We start from the raw sequence: 17,964 nt of genomic DNA, 5'->3' as shown, positions 1-17,964 counted from the left end.
CAAAAGATCCTTTACTCTGTAACTAATCAGTAATTTTTGGAGAAAGAGAGGCCAAGTTTTGAATCGTTCCCCTTTAAGTTTTTAGGAAATGTGCAGAAAATTCAGATTATAAATTAAGTGGAAACTTCTTTGCTCATTTTTGGACGGAGAGTGGAAACATATGAATCATTCCCAACCGTGTGGTTTGTTATGTTGTCTGGAACATCTTGGGCTTTGAGGGGGGAGAGGGAGGTGCTGCTTGTGTGAGAGGGGGATGGAGTGGGGTAGGAGTCACTTTGGTTTGGTGCCAAGTATAAAAGGATATTAGTTCTCCACATTAAGCAGAGAGGAAGTCTGACTTTTAGTGTCATATATCCTCACTTCTTTGAGTTAATTTTAATTTAGGAAAGCATTTAGGATTATCCCCTTAATCTGCTTGATTCTTCCCCAAGGAGAAAGAAGAAAGCCAGCTGTCAGAAGCTATAGGGGAGATGGCCTTGAGTATACTCCCCTGGCCCTGAGAGGAGCACGGGAGTCCTACAGGAGTAGGGAAAGGGCTTTGACTTTCTGGCCAGTGACTGATACAGTGTTTGTTTGTACTTTTTTGTTCTGGAGACTCATTGTTGGTGTTTATAACTACACTTTTTTTTTTTTACTAATCCCTGATTAGGATTAGTGGTCTCTAATATTTATTTGTTCAGTAAAGAATAAACAGATCATTACATTATAGATGAAAGGTCAGAATAACCAGAAGCCAGCCTGTCATCTTAACATGTACTCAAAATGGACTAGAGGGTTTGGCATACCTAGTATAGTTTATTATCCTTAGTTAATAGTCCAGTTTACCTAAATATCCTGCAGAAGGCTACCAGTGGTTCTTCAATTTGAAAGAATAATTGTGTTTATGACAGTTATTACAGTTGTAAGGCCTATCAGAGTAACTATTTTCTCTATCACTTTTCATTTACTACTCCCAATATATATCTTAGTTCATGATCTGTGTTGCGTTTCTAGTGCTTCACATTTTAGAGTTTTCATTGTCACATGACTTCCTCCCCTTAGAAAAGACTGATATTATTGTATTAATAAATGTGGCTTTCTAAAAGAGGTCAAATTTGGGTGACTCTCTATTGGTGACAGATCTCAACTCAATATTCCAAGTTCTGTACAACTTGGTTCTCATGCTTGCCCAGCTGTCTTTTCTTCCTGCCACTCTCAAACATGTTACCTTCACCTGTCCAGTCTAACCTAACTGTCTGCTAAACATACTACTCTCTTTCCTGACTCTTAACTTTCACTCATACTGTTCTCTTGGCCTGCTTAGGAATCCTACCTATTCTTTAGTGCTCAATTAAAATCCCACAAGGCCGCTCCAGCATACCCCAGTTTTACCATAAATTCTTTGGGGGCCAGGCACAATGTCTTTTATTTCTCCAATGTCTTCCTTAATGTCTAGCACACATAGTATATGCTCAAGAAATCCAAGTGAATTAAATCTTTGTAATGGATTTGCAGTAAGTATACCAGCATCTATAGCTTGTTTCCATACTCATAAGATATAAAGCTGTCTTACCATTATGAATACCTTAGAAGTCTGGGGAGAAAAATCTCCTGTGAGCTACTGCTAATGTTCAAAACCACAGTGTTAGCAAAAGTACGACATGTCCTTAACTTTAGGTGCCTATCCATTTTGATTGCTGGATTTTCCAACTGCCTAACCCCATGGTGACATCTGTATAAATCAGATGTGATTATTGTAATTCTCTTTGAGAGTGACGGCTTCACATTTCCATGCCCACAGCCTGCCAAAAATATAGCTGATGAAAACCAGGGGGAATAGAGGAATTTCCTGAAAGGAATAAACAAGTACATTTTCTTTATCTCATTACATTTCCACAAATTCATTACTACAAATAATTCTTTTTTTAAGATATTGGAAATGTCTGTTTCTTTTTTTTTAAATATTTCTTTCTTTCTTTCTTTCTTTATTTGGCTGCATTGGATCTTAGTTGCGACACGTGGGATCTCACTGCGGCATGCAGGATCTTTCATTGCTGCGTGCCGGCTCTTCCTTGTGGTGCGTGGGCTCTTCATTGTGGCGTGTAGGCTTCTCTAGTTGTGGCGCGCAGGCTCTAGAGCACACGGGCTCAGTAGTTGTGGCTCGGGCTTAGTTGCCCCGCGACATGGGGGATCTTAGTTCCCCAACCAGGGATTGAACCCATGTCCCCTGCATTGGCAGGTGGATTCTTAATCCCTGGACCACCAGGGAAGTCCTACAAATAATTCTTAAATGTAGTTACATTTACCTATCAGGGGTCTTGTTGTTATAAAATATTACCTGGTATTAGAGTAAGCTTTTTGTTATGGCAAAGTAAAATACACACACCACACACACAAAGAGAAACTGAGACAGAGAGAGCTAAAGATTGCCAAAGAGAAGGGAGATATGAAACTTGGAGAATATTCAAAGGAAAACCACAACGAGAGTCAAAAGGTTGGAAAATATGATATTCTAGAATCTTATCATAGTTGGTCACTTGTCCTTCTTCCTACTCAGTCACTCTATCATCTACCCACCCATTCTCACTCAGCCACCACACTTCTCCCAGTTGCTTGTCTACTCACCCACTTCTGTCTGCCAAAACAGATACCCTCTCAACTTATCTACCAATGGACATTTGACTGTTTCTGAACCAGTATGAATATGAGTATAAGAGAAGGAAGGAGAAATATCTTTATGAGAGACTGGGTTGAGAGGGCATGTTTGCATACATCTGTATGTGCCATTATATACGAGTGTGTGTATTTCTGCATGGGCGAGTGGCTGAGAATTTAATCTGTGTGTCTATGTGTACCTATAAATGTGTGTCACTGTGTGTGAGGAGGAGAGAGTGCCTGTGTTAGTCTTCTGTGGGCTTATCTGTGGATAACTTGGGTGTGAGGGGGCCATGAGTGTAGGGCAAGTTTTCTGTGGTCACCCTAGGGAGAGTTAGGACTTCAGGAGAACCTATCCTGAGACTAGGGATCTCCCTAATAAATGAGCCTCATGATGAGACAAATCTTCAGTGGAGGCCAGGGTGGGTTACCATAGCTGAGGGAACAGAAAAAGTTGTTTCTCACTTTCACTCACTTAGGTACTGAATCACAGTAGCTAAATATAAGAGCAAAGCATTTGTGTCTAGATTTGGACTCTCTAAGGTATGGTGGTGGACATGTGTGCATGGGGTGGGTGTAATATCTGTCATGGGGTTTTTCAGCAAAACCAGCCTTCAGCTCAACAATCGTAAAATCATTCTTGCTTGTAGATCTTGCTTCTCTGTGGTCTCTTAATTGTCCAAGACTTGCTCCCCGTTACTTATAATATGTATAAATCTGTACATGTTTTGTATGTGTGTGAGAGGGTAAAAAATGCATATTATTCCATTTCTACTCGAACTGTGTGCTAAGACTCATTTGAACCCCCCTTTCCCCCCTCCAATAATTATATTGATTCTCTGGCTCTACTCTCACATAGTATTAACAGGACTCTGTGTTGGAAGATGTTTTCTATTGTTTCTTAGGTTTGAGAGCAAGTTTAGCTAGTGGATACTCCAACTACCTGTGTTCTTATCTTTCTGTTTTTCTTTTATTTCTTTTGTCCCAAGTCTCCTCCTCATCAACATCTGAAAGAGCTAACAATCATCAGTCTGAGAACAGCTTACAAAACACTGACTCAGAGATTGTTCTTGGGTGGATGAAAATCCTGTCTGTTATTATTGGGCAAGAGAACATGTTACAGAAATATAATATAGGTGAAGAAAGATTAAGGAAACAAGAATTATTGAACCCAAAGAAGTGAGGTTTAAAGGGGAAAATGTGATAATGACACTCAAGTTCATAAAGGGTTGATATAATGAGGTACTCTCTTGTTCTTTATCTCCCCTGAAGATGGACCAGACAAGAAGTTAAACTGTAGCCCCAGGGTGTTAGGCCAGGGGCTCATTCATTCATTTAAAAAACAATTAATGAGCATGCACTTTGTTTATTAAACACTTAAATTGTTCAAGTCACTGTAGTAGGAGCTGGGGACACAGGAACTAAGGCACAGTGCCCGCCTTACTGAGCTCAAAGCTCAGTAAGGGAGATAGGTAAGAACATCTTCGAATTCAGTATGGTAAGTGCCATGGCAGAGGTTTGCACAGGGTTCTCTGAAGCACAGAGGAAGGGTCAGTGAAAGGAAGTCATTGGGCTCAAAAGCAGGGAATCATAAATGAATTCCTTGGAGAAGAGGGCCAACTGGAGAGAGACTGTGAAGAAAGAATTGACAGGACTTGGAGAACGACTGTAGTGGTTATAGATGATGGAGAGAAAGAATTAAAAAATGATTTTTGAGGAGGAGATGTCTTGAAGAATGGTGGTATCGGTTACAGAAATAGAGAAATTAGGAAGGGACTAGCAGTTTTGGGCGATGACTTCAGACGAGTCTGGAGGTGCCAAGCACTAGAAAAGGGGTTGCGGTTCCAGTGAAAAAGACAGCACATCCCAACCCTGGTGGAGGTGTCAGCATAGTGTGCAGAGGCAGACGAGTGAGGACACAGTTACAAGACAGTGTGGTGAGTCCTGTGGCAGTGGAGGTACGGGGCGTGTGTGTGTGTGTGTGTGTGTGTGTGTGTGTGTGTGTGTGTGTGTGAGAGAGAGAGAGAGAGAGAGAGACAGAGAGAGAGAGAGCTCATAGGAGGGGCATCAGAAGAGACTTTGGGTGGCGTTAGAGACTTTAGGTGTCCCTCCTAGTTGGGGGACAGGGATGGGGTCAGGGACAGGGAGTGTTCTAGTCCAGAGAAAATAGTTTGTTCAAATATCTGGTGGAGATAGAGCATGGGGCACTCTCAGAACTGAAAGGGCAAGTGTTCCAGAAGGGGTTGAAATTCAGGCCTTTGTGGTGGCCGAAGGATCAGGGCAAGAGACATAGGTTTGAGGGTCTTTAGCGTGGAGGGAGAGCCAGGCAGTAGGGAGCTGAATGAAGGCTGAGGAGTGAGCCTTGCAGCACACTCCTGGTCTAGAAGGTAGACAGAGAGGAAGGGCAAGCGAAGGAGAAAGGGGAGGATGTGTACGAGAGGCAGGAACCGAAGAGGAACCGTGCAAGTGGAATACAGTATGGAGGCCTCCGGGAAAGTAGAGTGGTTTCAGCTCAATATTATCAAAATGAACACTGGATTTAGGTTTTTAGTATAGGTTTTCTTTTCGAAGGTCCAAATAATAATTTATACATTTAAGCTAGAGATTTAACCATGCTATGCAACTGAACAGAGGGAAAAGAAAAGAATGTGGGATTGTTTGTGTAACATTTCTGATAAGGGGACTGGGAGAGGGTGTGTCTTTGCTGGATGATTTCAGAACCTTCTGAGAAGAGGAGGGCTGGCCACCTGTTTCACCTGGCTTGAAGACCAGTCTGGTGATCCCCAGCAAACCTCAGGTAGAGTAGACCTCATACCTCCAGTATGTCACCTGCATCTCATTCTGGGACATAGCCCGTGTCTATACAACAGCGAATAAATGTTTGGGGAAAGAATAAACTCAGGCATAAGGGTGTGGGCTTCAGTTTGTGGACCAGATGGTGTGTTCTGCTGTTGAAAGGCCATATGTAATTGATACATAAAGTGACAGACTGAAGCAAAAGCAAAGTAAGTATTTTAAGACAAGCAGTTAAAAAAAGAAGGCGGAATGTGACCCCAAAAGTGTGCTAAGATTTTGACTGCTGGCTTTTGGAAGAGCTGGGAACATCAGTGAATAGACAAGATGTCAAAAAAGAGCTTATTAAAGAATAGTAACGGGGTCACTGGATCCGAGTATTTTTAAAGATGAAGTTGTCTTCTATCAATTGGGGAGGCTCGGGTTTGGGGTGGGTTGGCCCTTCTTCCCTTCACTTCTTTTCGAAACCTTCAAGGTTCAATTCCCACATCAAAACAGTTGGGATCTTGTCTAGTTTTAGATAATGTTCGCCTTGTACCTTGTAGAAAGTAAGAGAGAATATAGGCATTCAATAGCAATAAAACATGTTTCAATAGAACAAACAGAAAGGCTCTGACCCCTTTTTAGGCTTCAAGACTCGCTGTGTCAGGTAGGTGTATGTAAGTGTGCTCATACACGTGTGAGTGCATGTGCCTTCCCGGAGCATGACATATGAAGAACACAGTCAAGTGTGTGCCATAAGGGGACTCTCTGGCTTCAGTGAAGAGCTGGTGTTTGGACATGTAGCTAGTTTTCTTCAGGGAGCCAATGAGAAAGTTATCTGAAATAACCTGTGTCTAAAGAAGTGAAAAAAAAACCCCAGCAATTATTTGAGAGTGTTAGTGAAGCCATTTCTTTTTATGGGAAGCTGTCTGGAAGAAAAATAGCCTGTGCCTAGCTTTCTCAGAAATAGCAAAACATTTTCCTCTTTGGGGAGGGTATAACAGAACACAAACAGGCCAAGTCTATACGACACAAATGAAGTGGAACTTGGATAAAAATGGAATCAGTGTAGACTGCCAATTTAGCTAACTTGGGCCTTTTAAAATCTCAATTATGCAAATCAGCCAAATCTTCCCCTCACTTTGTGCTGTTTAGACACATGTACAGTTTTGTGAGAGCTCTAACAATGTAGCCACCTGGAGGTGTGGAGGGTCTCACAGTTTCATAGCTGAAATGGCTTCTCTAACCTTCACACAGGGAAGCACAGGAGGGCCCAGAGCTAACCTCCTGCAGCAGGAAATGGGAGCTTCATCCTGCTCTCCCTGCCAGCCTCCTGTCCAGTTTCCTCCCGGCAGATATCTCCATTCCAATCTCCCCTGCCACTTGGGCTCTCTCGTTGTCACAGTTCAAGTGTTCTGAGAAAGCTGCACTAACTAGGCTTGGGCAGAAGAAGCCTGGCTCAGTCACTAAGTGAACTGCATGAGGAAAGAACACAGCAAACCGGTTCTTCACAACCAAGCAACCACAACAACAACACAACAAAGAGACGTGTTTAGTTTTACATAAAATTTTGCACACACACACACACACACACACACACACACATCCTTTGTGTTTACTTAGTCTGCGTATAGACATGATAATTACTTGGCCAAGTCAATGAAATTCATACCTAGAGTGGCCCAGAATTTCTAGTTCGAAATGATTCGTCAGGGCTAAGCATGATAAGGAAGGGTGAGGAAATCAACTGCATAATTGCTTCAATTCTCTGCTTCCCTTTGCATATGTTGATTATTGAGAATCAATTCCAGCTTGAGAGGAGGCTTTAATTCCTGGTAAATGAATAGGAAGTGAGTAAGTAAATGTTCGGTGTTTCCCTCAAATTATGTCTCGTAATGTAAGAAAACAGTGGCAAAAAGCCATCAACAGATGGTGTTTTCATTAGCCAAAGATTTATTTTTCAAAGCCTTTTCATATTAATGAAGTAAAGATGAAATTAGAGTCATCTTGTCAGTTCTAGTTCTGGATTGCTAAAATGTGCTGGCATTCTGCAAATTGCTAGGGGGCCAGAGCAAAATAACCATTTGCCATAATGTTGTGATGAAGACCCAAGGTCCGTAGTCTAACCAGACCCCAAATTATGTGTTCAGCCCTAATTTTTGTTTTCAGTGGCTTTACAGAAGCTGTGAGTCTCAGTTGTGGGCCACAAATGAGGAACACACAGCAGGGATCTTAGTCCTGCTCTGCATTATGAATTATTTATAAGATATCAGTTTCACGACAAGTGTTGCAACAGGTTGCATACACTTGTTAGAAAACATTCTCCCCTTGGAATCCCATGTTTGAAAGAAAACACATTACAGTTGAAACACAGATTTCTTACACCGTATCTGCTCTGAGTTCCTCAATCTACATTATATTTACCTAATATGTCCATGAACTCATTTGTGAGACATGGAATTTCCACTGATCTAGGAATCTGGACCACTCTGCGGGAGGAAATCACAAACTGATTGGGCCCGTTACACATGCCCACTCTCTAACTTGAGCTGGACCTTTTCATCAAACTACAGCTCCATCATATTCACCTTACGTTCGAATTTTTGAAGAGGACTCCAGACTTGTAGCCTCCACATCGTCACTATTGACATACTCACTAACCCTGTACAGTTTGGCATTTGCTTCCAAAACTCTACTGAAACTCCTTTTCCAAAGGTCACCAGTGACCTCTAATTACCAAATCCAGCTGCCTTTACTCAGGCCTCGTATTTCTTGCGCTCTCTGCATATCTGAGAGTGACAAATCCTTTCTTGAAACGTGTTTCTCTCGATTATCCTCTTAGCTTGGCCTAGATCTGCATTACCAACTGCTTTGCATATTGCACTCTCCTCCTAACCAGTGCCCCTGCCCCCAGGCTCTCCTGTCTTAGTCTGCCCCACATAGGTTGATCTCATAAATGCAGCCCTGATTATGTCATAATCTTGCTCAAAAAAACCTACAACCAAGATGACTCTACCCAGCAAGGATCTCATTCAGATTTGATGGAGAAATTAAAACCTTTACAGACGAGCAAAAGCTGAGAGAGTTCAGCACCACCAAACCAGCTTTACAACAAATGCTAAAGGATCTTCTCTAGGCAAGAAACACAAGAGAAGGAAAAGACCTATAATAACAAACCCAAAACAATGAAGAAAATGGGAACAGGAACATACATATCGATAATTACCTTAAATGTAAATGGATTAAATGCTCCCACCAAAAGACACAGACTGGCTGAATGGATACAAAAACAAGACCCATATATATGCTGTCTACAAGAGACGCACTTCAGACCTAGAGACACATACAGACTGAAAGTGAGGGGATGGAAAAAGATATTCCATGCAAATGGAAACCAAAAGAAAGCTGGAGTAGCAATTCTCATATCAGACAAAGTAGACTTTAAAATAAAGACTATTAGAAGAGACAAAGAAGGACACTACATAATGATCAAGGGATCGCTCCAAAAGCCTTTGGTAAACCGCTACTGCTTTCAAAAATAGGTACAGACTCCTCACCTAGACATTTAAGACCTTCATAACAGGGCCTCTGTCTCCATTTCCAGCCTGTGCCCCTCTATTTTCTTGTACCCTCTGTTCTAGTCAGACTCACCTCTGTTCCCTGGATGTGTCCTATGCTTTATTCCCTTTTACTTTTGCTCATGCTACTCCCTGTGCCTGGAACGCCCTGCCTGCCTCCATCTCTGTCTATTAAAATCCTGCTTATCCTTCAAGACCCAGCATAATTTCACCTCCTCTTTATCTCTGAAGTCAAAGCACCTTGAATAGAGTAGGTGCTCAATACCTTTTGTATTAAGTAGAAATGAAATACCTTTTGTATTAAATCTCCGAACTGCCATTTCTTTTTTTTCCCCTGACATCTACTTAGCTTAGAACTCATGTCCAAATCAACAGTTACGGCCCTTTGTTTTTCCTTTTTCTCTCCCTTTTTCCTTGCTGAGGAGAAGACCACAGATTGAGATGGTGGTGGGGTTAAAGAAGGTCAGGGGAGACACTGTATCCAAGCCAAGAAAAATGGAATAAATGGTGAAAAAATCACTCCCATGGGCATAAAGCCAAAGAAACCAAGCAAGATCTGGCCAGAAGCAGAGATTAAGCTGATTCTCATAATCCAGATTGAGAACAAGTGAGATCAGACTGCCTGTCCTAGAAATACATATATCTGTGGGAATACTCCTCTGGGATGGATTCATGGGACAGTGCCAAGGGTACTAAGGAGCCACAGCTACCTAGTGGAGAAGAAAGGGGCCAACACGAGTCCTCTCCCCTTCTTCCCACTATCCCTTGCCCCCCTCCCCCCCGCCCGCCCCACCCAAAACATGCACTTTGAACAACTATGAACCATAGGAACCATGGAGACAGCAATGAAGCAATGAACACAACCAAAGGAAGGAATGCTGTGCTAGCAGGATAAGGACCAGGAAGTTGGGGTATTCCATTTGGAACAGACTTTGTGGGGATGTTGGGATGGTGAGTGAGAGAGGAGTGGATATTGGGGCAGGTCCTGGAAGAAGCAGCCGTCAGAGCTGAAGACTTGGAAATGAGGAGGAATAAAAAAAGCCCATTACCAATCTAGAGTGAATAACATTCTATTTTGTTCACATGAGGAATGTAAGAGAGTAGCTTGCTCAACTGAAAATATGCGAGGAGGTCTTAGTACTGTTTTAACTTATGTTATAATAAACAGATTTGCAAAGCGCTGCTAATGTTTCCCTAAAAGGATCTATGTCCCAGTAAACAACAGTAAACAATGGATGTCCTGTCTTGATACATACAGCTAGGCTTTGCATTTTGAAGTCTGGCATTTCTGTAGGCTATTGCTTAGTGCCAAAGGAGGGAAGCTGTGAGATACAACGCTAGATTTTGATGAATTCCACACTGAAAATGCCATCTTTTTTTCTGAAGGAACCTACTGATAAATATAAAGTGTTATCAACAAAGACAAAAAAATCATGGAATACTGGGGCAAAGCTGTATCTGAAGACTAGAGACCTGGATTCCAGTCCTAGCTTTGCTACATACTAGTTATATGACTGTGCAAAACACTTTAAGCCCACTCTGCAGCTCAGTTCTCTCATCTGTAAAATGCTGACATCTCCTACTTCATAGACTGTCATAATTATTAAATGATATGTATGAAATTGCCTAGCGTAGTGTCTGACAAGTAGTAATTGCTCAATAAATTATAGTTTTCTTAGTCAACTCATCTGTATAAAAGAGAGAATAAAATCTGTTCTCCCTATGTCACAGGATTACTATGAGGGCAAAATGAGATATTGACTATGAAATACTTTTTTTTTTTTTTTTTTGGCGGTACACGGGCCTCTCACTGTTGTGGCCTCTCCCGTTGCGGAGCACAGGCTCCGGACGCGCAGGCCCAGCGGCCATGGCTCACGGGCCCAGCCGCTCCGCGGCACGTGGGATCTTCCCGGACCGGGGCACGAACCCGTGTCCCCTGCATCGGCAGGCGGACTCTCAACCACTGCGCCACCAGGGAAGCCCCTATGAAGTACTTTTAAAAGTTAAAAAATATTATAGAAAACATAAAGTTGCTTTAATGTTATTAAATTCCTACATTCACAAAGTCATGAATGTCATTTTTTCCCCAATAATGACAGTCTGGAGCAAATGTACAGCATTATTACTTGCACCTAGAACAGTGCTTGGCCCATGTGCAACGAATCTTTGAAATATTTGTTTACTGACTGACTGATTTCCACGTGATACTGGGTCTCAAACTCATTGAACATGTCTTCTTTTTTCCCCTCTTCCCTGTTTCCCTCTGGCTTCATACTCTGCGATGGCAGCAAACTCTGGAGATGAACCTCACCAACCTGGTTAAGCGCAACAGTGAACTAGAAAATCAAATGGCCAAGCTAATACAGATCTGCCAGCAGGTTGAGGTATGTAACAGAAACATCTGTCATTCTTCCGAAGAACCTGGATCAGGCGATCCTTTTGGGGGGACTTGTTTTGTCAGAGTGTAGCTCGGACATTTGGAGTGAAGGGCTGAATGATCATTGTAAGAAGTCTCATTCCTTTAGGATGCCTGTTCCAAGAAAAGTGGCAGATAGCTATTGTTTAAAAAATAATAGTAAGTGGTGGTGGTGGGTTGGAGAGACATCAGTCCCAGGGGCAATCCCTTCTCCTTTTCCAATAGCAGGTGGTGTGAGAATCCAACATGAAGTGTGTTTCTTTCTTCATCAGACTGAACATCCTAGCTCTTTAAAAAGATTGCTAGGGAGTAAGAGAAGTTGGGAACCCCAGGTCCTCAGGGTAGAGCGAGGTTTGTTCAGTGCAATATTGTTTCTATAAGAATATCATCAGAACTGCTTCTCCTCTTCCTAACCTCTCCTCCCTTCTTCCCCATGCACCTTACCTGGTCCTCACTAATCGCCTTTCCACTTATTCTTGTCATCAACAAATGGTATCTGTGTTAGAGTTATCTGGGAATTGTCAAGTGTTGTACCATATGAGATTATCTACATTAGATCTCAGAACAGAGCCTACAAGAGGAGTCAACCTCTTCATAAGTGGACATAATAAAACAAAGATGTTATTTCTCTCTTTTTTGCAAGAGTGTGAAACTTCAGCCATAGCATTTGGTTTTGTGTTGCTTTTGTTGAAGAGGTGATGGTAGGTAGGGCTTAAAGTGTAAACAGGGTCGGGTAAAATATTATACAGGACTCCTCATGGGCAGTGGTTGGATAAAAATGTTTCTGTTTATAAACCTGATAGTCTAGTTCTAATCTTACTTGTATGACAGAAAATGTAATGGTTCAAGTTTATTTTATTTTAAGCAATAAAATAATTTTATTAAGATCTCATCTCTTAATACCTCCTGGGGAGTCCTATTTAAGAGAATGTGGAGAGTTTTCTTATAAGGCAAATAATCTTCTTATATAAGTAACCACTCCTGATTGTTTGAATATCTTAAAGTATTGGGTTTCTTAAAGTAGATTTTTGTTGTATGATGCGCATACCATAGCAATTTAATCCCTGCTGGGCAGTCCATTTGTGGAAGAGACTGGTGCTATAGGTAGAGTACACAGGATACCAGTTAAACTCAGGTGTGAGATTATGGAATGGGGTGGGGAATTTAGGAAGAAGCATAAGGAATGGAAAGAAAGAATGCTGGAATGTAAGTTGGAAAGTTGGTTTCTGAACTTGACTCTGTCATTAACCGGTAGTATGAACTTGAGTAAGTCATCTAGCCTCTCAACTTCAGTGTCCTTACCTATAAAATGAGGGATTGAACTGAATACATGACCTTCAGTGTCACTTCCAGATTTCTCAAGTCGTGATTCTATGAATGGTTGCTTTCTTTATTCTTTTCTTTTTCTCTTCGGTCTCATCCTTTCCAAGAGGGGAGAAGCAAAACAAGGCATTTTAGAGTGGTTTTCAGCTATTCAGATTCCCTTTATGTTCTACTCTATCAAAGCTTCTGATTATGCTGTTAGATTACAGTATAAGAAACCCACACTGGTGAAGAGACAAGGAAGTATTGTGAGCAGGAGACAAGATAAGAAATCCCTTGGTTTAGAATTTACATGATTGAGGGTGGGGCAACATCTCATAGTGAATAAAATGTGGTTAGAAATTGTAATCATCACTTCCTCATTCTCATCAAAAAGTTATTTAAGTAGAGAGCAAGTTGTAGTCAAATTAGCAAAGTAAGCAGTTTATTTTCATTGCTTATTCACTTTAGCACCTCTCTAACATTTTATCATTCCACCCCCCTGCACCGCCCCTGCCCAGGGAGTTTATCACTCTGGCCAGCCTCACCCAAACATAGCCCTGTTCCAACCTTTCCCAGCCCATCGCACCAATCAAACCTTTATGATTCAGGGCCCTACTCTTTTCAAGTGGCAAGGAGCTAGTCTCATAAAACAGTGCATCATTATGTTAGTGGAGGAGGACTCATCCTGGTCCTCTAGGTTATAGGTGATGTTTTCACAGTGCCTTTCTGAAGTTAGTATTCCTGCTTGAGCCTTCAGGAGATAACACTAGTGGTGCCAAATGTAAGCAAAGTAGGTGGGAAAAGTAGCCCCATGGCAACCAGCAAAGGAAGGGTTTAAGAGACTCCCTCGGGATGCTTACTAATCCTCGGCCAATCGTCTGCTCTGGTACACAAAAGGTCACCTTTTATTAATACTTACTTATGCATAGCACTGTACCAGGTACAAAGAAAACAGCATAGACACAGTATTTACCCTCTGGGGGCTTACATGTTATACAAATCCACCCTGATGTGGATACACATGTGCAAGAAATACAGACAATGGAATTGAAATGTTAACTGAGAATTGGGAAAGAATCTTGAGATACTGCATTACATGTCAAGGGCGAGAGTGTATTTTGGGAGTTAACTTCATGGTCTTATTCAGTTTAGGATTCTGTCTTTGACAGGGGCCCTACAGGATAGTTTATGGAAGGCCATGGCTGTGCTCTATGACATCATCCCTTCTGAAAGGTTAGGGGTGTGCCCTAACTTCCCCATAATAATAGGGTGAATCCAGGGTACTTATTATGTTCGTTCAGCACAGAGCCTGTGTGTCCAGAAGGCTTCAAGACAAGCCCTGGGATTAGAAATGCAGTTAAAGAAGAGATTTGAGACTTCATAAATGCTTACAAATACTTTATAAAATGAAATAAATAGTAGGATACTTTCATGTAAGCCAGACATTAAGGGGTGGTTTGAATTTTTTTCATTTTATCTAATCCAGATTTGTCTATTGGGAATGACTATATTCACAGTGTAAACCAGGCATTTCACATCGGGCGGGGGTGGAGGATACCAGCTAAGGCACTTCTGAGAAAACTAGAATAGGCTATTTTCCTGCCAAACCTGTTCCCCTTCCTGATTGTCTGCAAATGCTTTTGTCACAGATTGACTTTTCATAAAAGAGCCATAAATACTGCCTCCCTCTCCTGGTTCTTTCTCCCTGTTCTCTATTCTCCTCAGAAAGTAAACAAAGCTGCAGTCTTCCTATTATTACAGAAACAGAGATTAGGATCACCACAGATTTGTTAGCTGAATTCTTTGGTAATGCAGCCTGTTAGAGTCACTGCCCAGCTTTCAGAATTCAGTGGATAGGCAGCTGGAAAATATTTTCTGTCGGGGCTGGAGAACATGGGAAGGAGGGAGAGGCAGGCCCAAGACTCCTTTAATCTGGTTAAGGAAGGGCATGCTCTGACCTTGCTACTCTGGCCACTTGATCTCTATATATAGTTCTTTGTCCGGTCTCATCAGGCATCCTTTGTTTACATTTCCAAAGGAAATCTCTGTTTAATGCATAGCCAAGGGAAAATGTATACCAACAGATGAATAGTTCCTCTTGGCTTCCAAGTCTGCATGGTTTTGTGAATAAATAAGCATTCCGGAAAATATTGAGGGGAAGAAAAATGGTTAAATACTTAGTAATCAGTCAGGCAACAACATTTCTTGAGCAAACGCGATGTACTCAGTGTGGTAGGTCATTTGGGGGTTACAAAAGAAACATATTTTTTTGATGACCTCCAGAAACTTTTATTAGTCTAGCTAGGGACAACCCAGTATCGAGAGAGAAAGAGGAGTATTTATAACACAGCGTGCAGTACAGGGAGCACAGATGAATGTAGTATAGCCCTTCTGTGTTTACTTTTTTAGTCTTCTTGTTAACTTTTAGGGCATGGAGCACATTAAAGCATTGTCCTGGCTATTTCGTGTGCCATCTGTTTTCCTCCCCTCCAGAACTGCTGCAGGACAAATGGGTTGGTCCATCCCAGAAGCTCCATGGGCAGATTGATTTCTTTCTGGCTCTTCTCAAGCCTTTTAAGGGGCTGGGTGGCATGGCTGTTTAGCATTAAGAGAATGAAAAAAGAAAGGAGATGAGCTGGAAGAGAGGGAAAGGCTTCCCTTAGTTTGGGGAATTTCAGCTTTTCATCTTGCCACCAGGGCTTTGCTCCAGTAACTTTCAGAAGTCTTAGAGCTCAAACCGTAGGTGGCTTGGAGCTCTCCCCTTTCTGCTCATGTTGCTCATTGAAATGGTATTTGGTTTGGGAAGAGCAAGATTCAATGTCTGACTACTTCTCCAAGCATAAAAATAAGTGCCTTAATAGAAATTAGTTAAAAAAACACACCACTATGGATGACTTCAGCAGATGATCCTGAAATGTTTTAGAGTGGTCGGGCTAGAAGCAATAATAGAATCTAAATCATTAAAGCACAAATATGTTTGTTGGAGGGCTCTTCTGCAAGCACGGAGGACATGATAAAATGAAGGAGTGATTAGACTGAAGTAAGTGTGATTAGGGAAAATTTAATGGATAAAATGCATTTTAGCCAAATGTTGCAGGAAGAAAAATAAATTCCTCCCTCTGCTGAGACAGAGAGCAGTGATATTAATGGAGGTGAAAATGAGCAAATTGTATGGGCAAAGTGGTACACTATGCACTAGGTATACACTGGGTATATAGAGATAAATAGCAAATGGTCCCTGACCTCAAGGAACTTGCTTAACAGGTAAAATGTCAAATATAATGTGAAGTGATGATTATTGTAATGAAGGTAAGTGCAAGATGACAAGCTAGCATAGAGAAAGAAACAACTAAGTCGGCCTGAGGGACTTAGGAAGGACTGCAAAATGGAAATAAAAATCAAATTGTCTTGAAATAAGAGTAGAATTTTGCCCAAAAAATGAGAAAAGGGAGCAAAGGGAACACCATGTGGGAACATAGAAGGGTAAACAGCATAGAGGTGTTCAGGAAATCACCAGAAGTTTGGTTCAGCCAGAATGTGAGATGTGACATCATTGCAAGAGGTGAGTGTGGAGAAGTAGCTAGGACCTGGATAGTGAAGGGCCTTGTATGCCATGCATAGGTGTTTGGACTTTGTCCTGAAGACTCTAGGGACCCATGGAAGGATTTAAAGTAGGTGAATAACTGGATACGGTCTTCATTTTAGGGTTGCTCTGGCTGTAGTATGCAGGATGGAGCAAGGATCAGGGGTCAAAACTGAAGGTAAAGAGACCAGTTTGGTGGCTTTTCCTGATCCATGCAGAGATGAAAGCCCAACCTAAGGCAATGGCAGTAGGGCTAGGGAGCAGGGGATAAATTCAAAACACATTTGTAGTAGGTAGAATCAATATGACTTGGTGATCAGTTAGATGCAGTGGGTAGAGAGATGAGAGAATAGTAGGGTGATCTATAGGTTTCTGGCTTGGGTAACTGAATGGACGTGTTTCCTTTAACTAGATTAGGAAATAGATGGAGTTCTTTTTATTTTTTAAATTTTAACATTTTTTAAAATTTAATTTAATTTTATTTTTTAATACAGCAGGTTCTTATTAGTTATCTATTTTATACATATTAGTGTATATAAGTCAATCCCAATCTTCCATTTCATCCCCCCCCACCCCACCGCTTCCCTCCCCGCTTGGTGTCCATACGTTTGTTCTCTACATCTGTGTCTCTATTTCGGCTTTGCAAACCGGTTCATCTGTACCATTTTTCTAGATTCCACATATATGCATTAATATACAATATTTGTTTTTCTCTTTCTGACTTATTTCACTCTGTATGACAGTATCCAAGTGAATCCACGTCTCTCTACAAACGACCCAATTTCGTTCCTTTTTATGGCTGAGTAATATTCCATGGTATATACATACCACATCTTCTTTATCCATTCATTTGTTGATGGGCATTTAGGTTGCTTCCATGTCCTGGCTATTGTAAATAGTGCTGCAATGAATACTGGGGTGCATGTCTCTTTTTGAATTATGGTTTTCTCTGGGTATATGCCCAGGACTGGGATTGCTGGGTCATATGGTAGTTCTGTTTTTAGTTTCTTAAGGAACCTCCATACTGTTCTCCACAGTGGCTGTATCACTTTACATTCCCACCAACAGTGCAAGAGGGTTCCCTTTTCTCCACACCCGCTCCAGCATTTGTTGTTTGTAGATTTTCTGATGATGCCCATTCTGACTGGTGTGAGGTGATACCTCATTGTAGTTTTGATTTGTGTTTCTCTACTAATTAGTGATGTTGAGCAGCTTTTCATGTGCTTCTTGGCCATTTTTATGTCTTCTTTGGAGAAATGTCTATTTAGGTCTTCTGCCCATTTTTGGATTGGGTTGTTTGTTTCTTTAATATTGAGCTGCCTGAGCTCTTTATATATTTTGGAGACTAATCCTTTGTCCGTTGATTCGTTTGCAAATATTTTCTCCCATTCTGAGGGTTGTCTTTTCGTCTTGTTTATGGTTTCCTTTGCTGTGCAAAAGCTTTGAAGTTTCATTAGGTCTCATTTGTTTATTTCGGTTTTTATTTCCATTACTCTAGGAGATGGATCAAAAAAGATCTTGCTGTGATTTATGTCAAAGAGTGTTCTTCCTATGTTTTCCTCTAAGAGTTTTATAGTGTCTGGTCTTACATTTAGGTCTCTAATCCATTTTGAGTTTATTTTTGTGTATGGTGTTAGGGAGTGTTCTAATTTCATTCTTTTACATGTAGCTGT

At 41.3% G+C, this 17,964-nt stretch overlaps 1 protein-coding gene across 7 annotated transcripts in view; it reads left to right on the top strand.

Annotated features, from left to right (window-relative positions):
- Window positions 1-17,964, top strand: part of MID2 (midline 2) — a 121,818-nt gene that overhangs the window by 18,128 nt on the left and 85,726 nt on the right. For 6 of the 7 annotated variants that reach the window (XM_019949467.3, XM_019949464.2, XM_019949466.3 and 3 more), the window contains one exon: window positions 11,276-11,371. The exons of the other annotated variant lie outside the window; for it this stretch is intronic. In XM_019949467.3, coding sequence (XP_019805026.1) covers window positions 11,276-11,371 — 96 coding nt within the window. The remainder of the gene's footprint in view (window positions 1-11,275; window positions 11,372-17,964) is intronic. 7 annotated transcript variants of the gene reach the window in all.

This window comes from Tursiops truncatus, chromosome X (genome assembly GCF_011762595.2).
Source record: "Tursiops truncatus isolate mTurTru1 chromosome X, mTurTru1.mat.Y, whole genome shotgun sequence".
Lineage (NCBI taxonomy): Eukaryota > Metazoa > Chordata > Mammalia > Artiodactyla > Delphinidae > Tursiops > Tursiops truncatus.
Note: the sequence above shows the minus strand (reverse complement) of the source record. Positions and strands in the feature narration are given on the sequence as shown.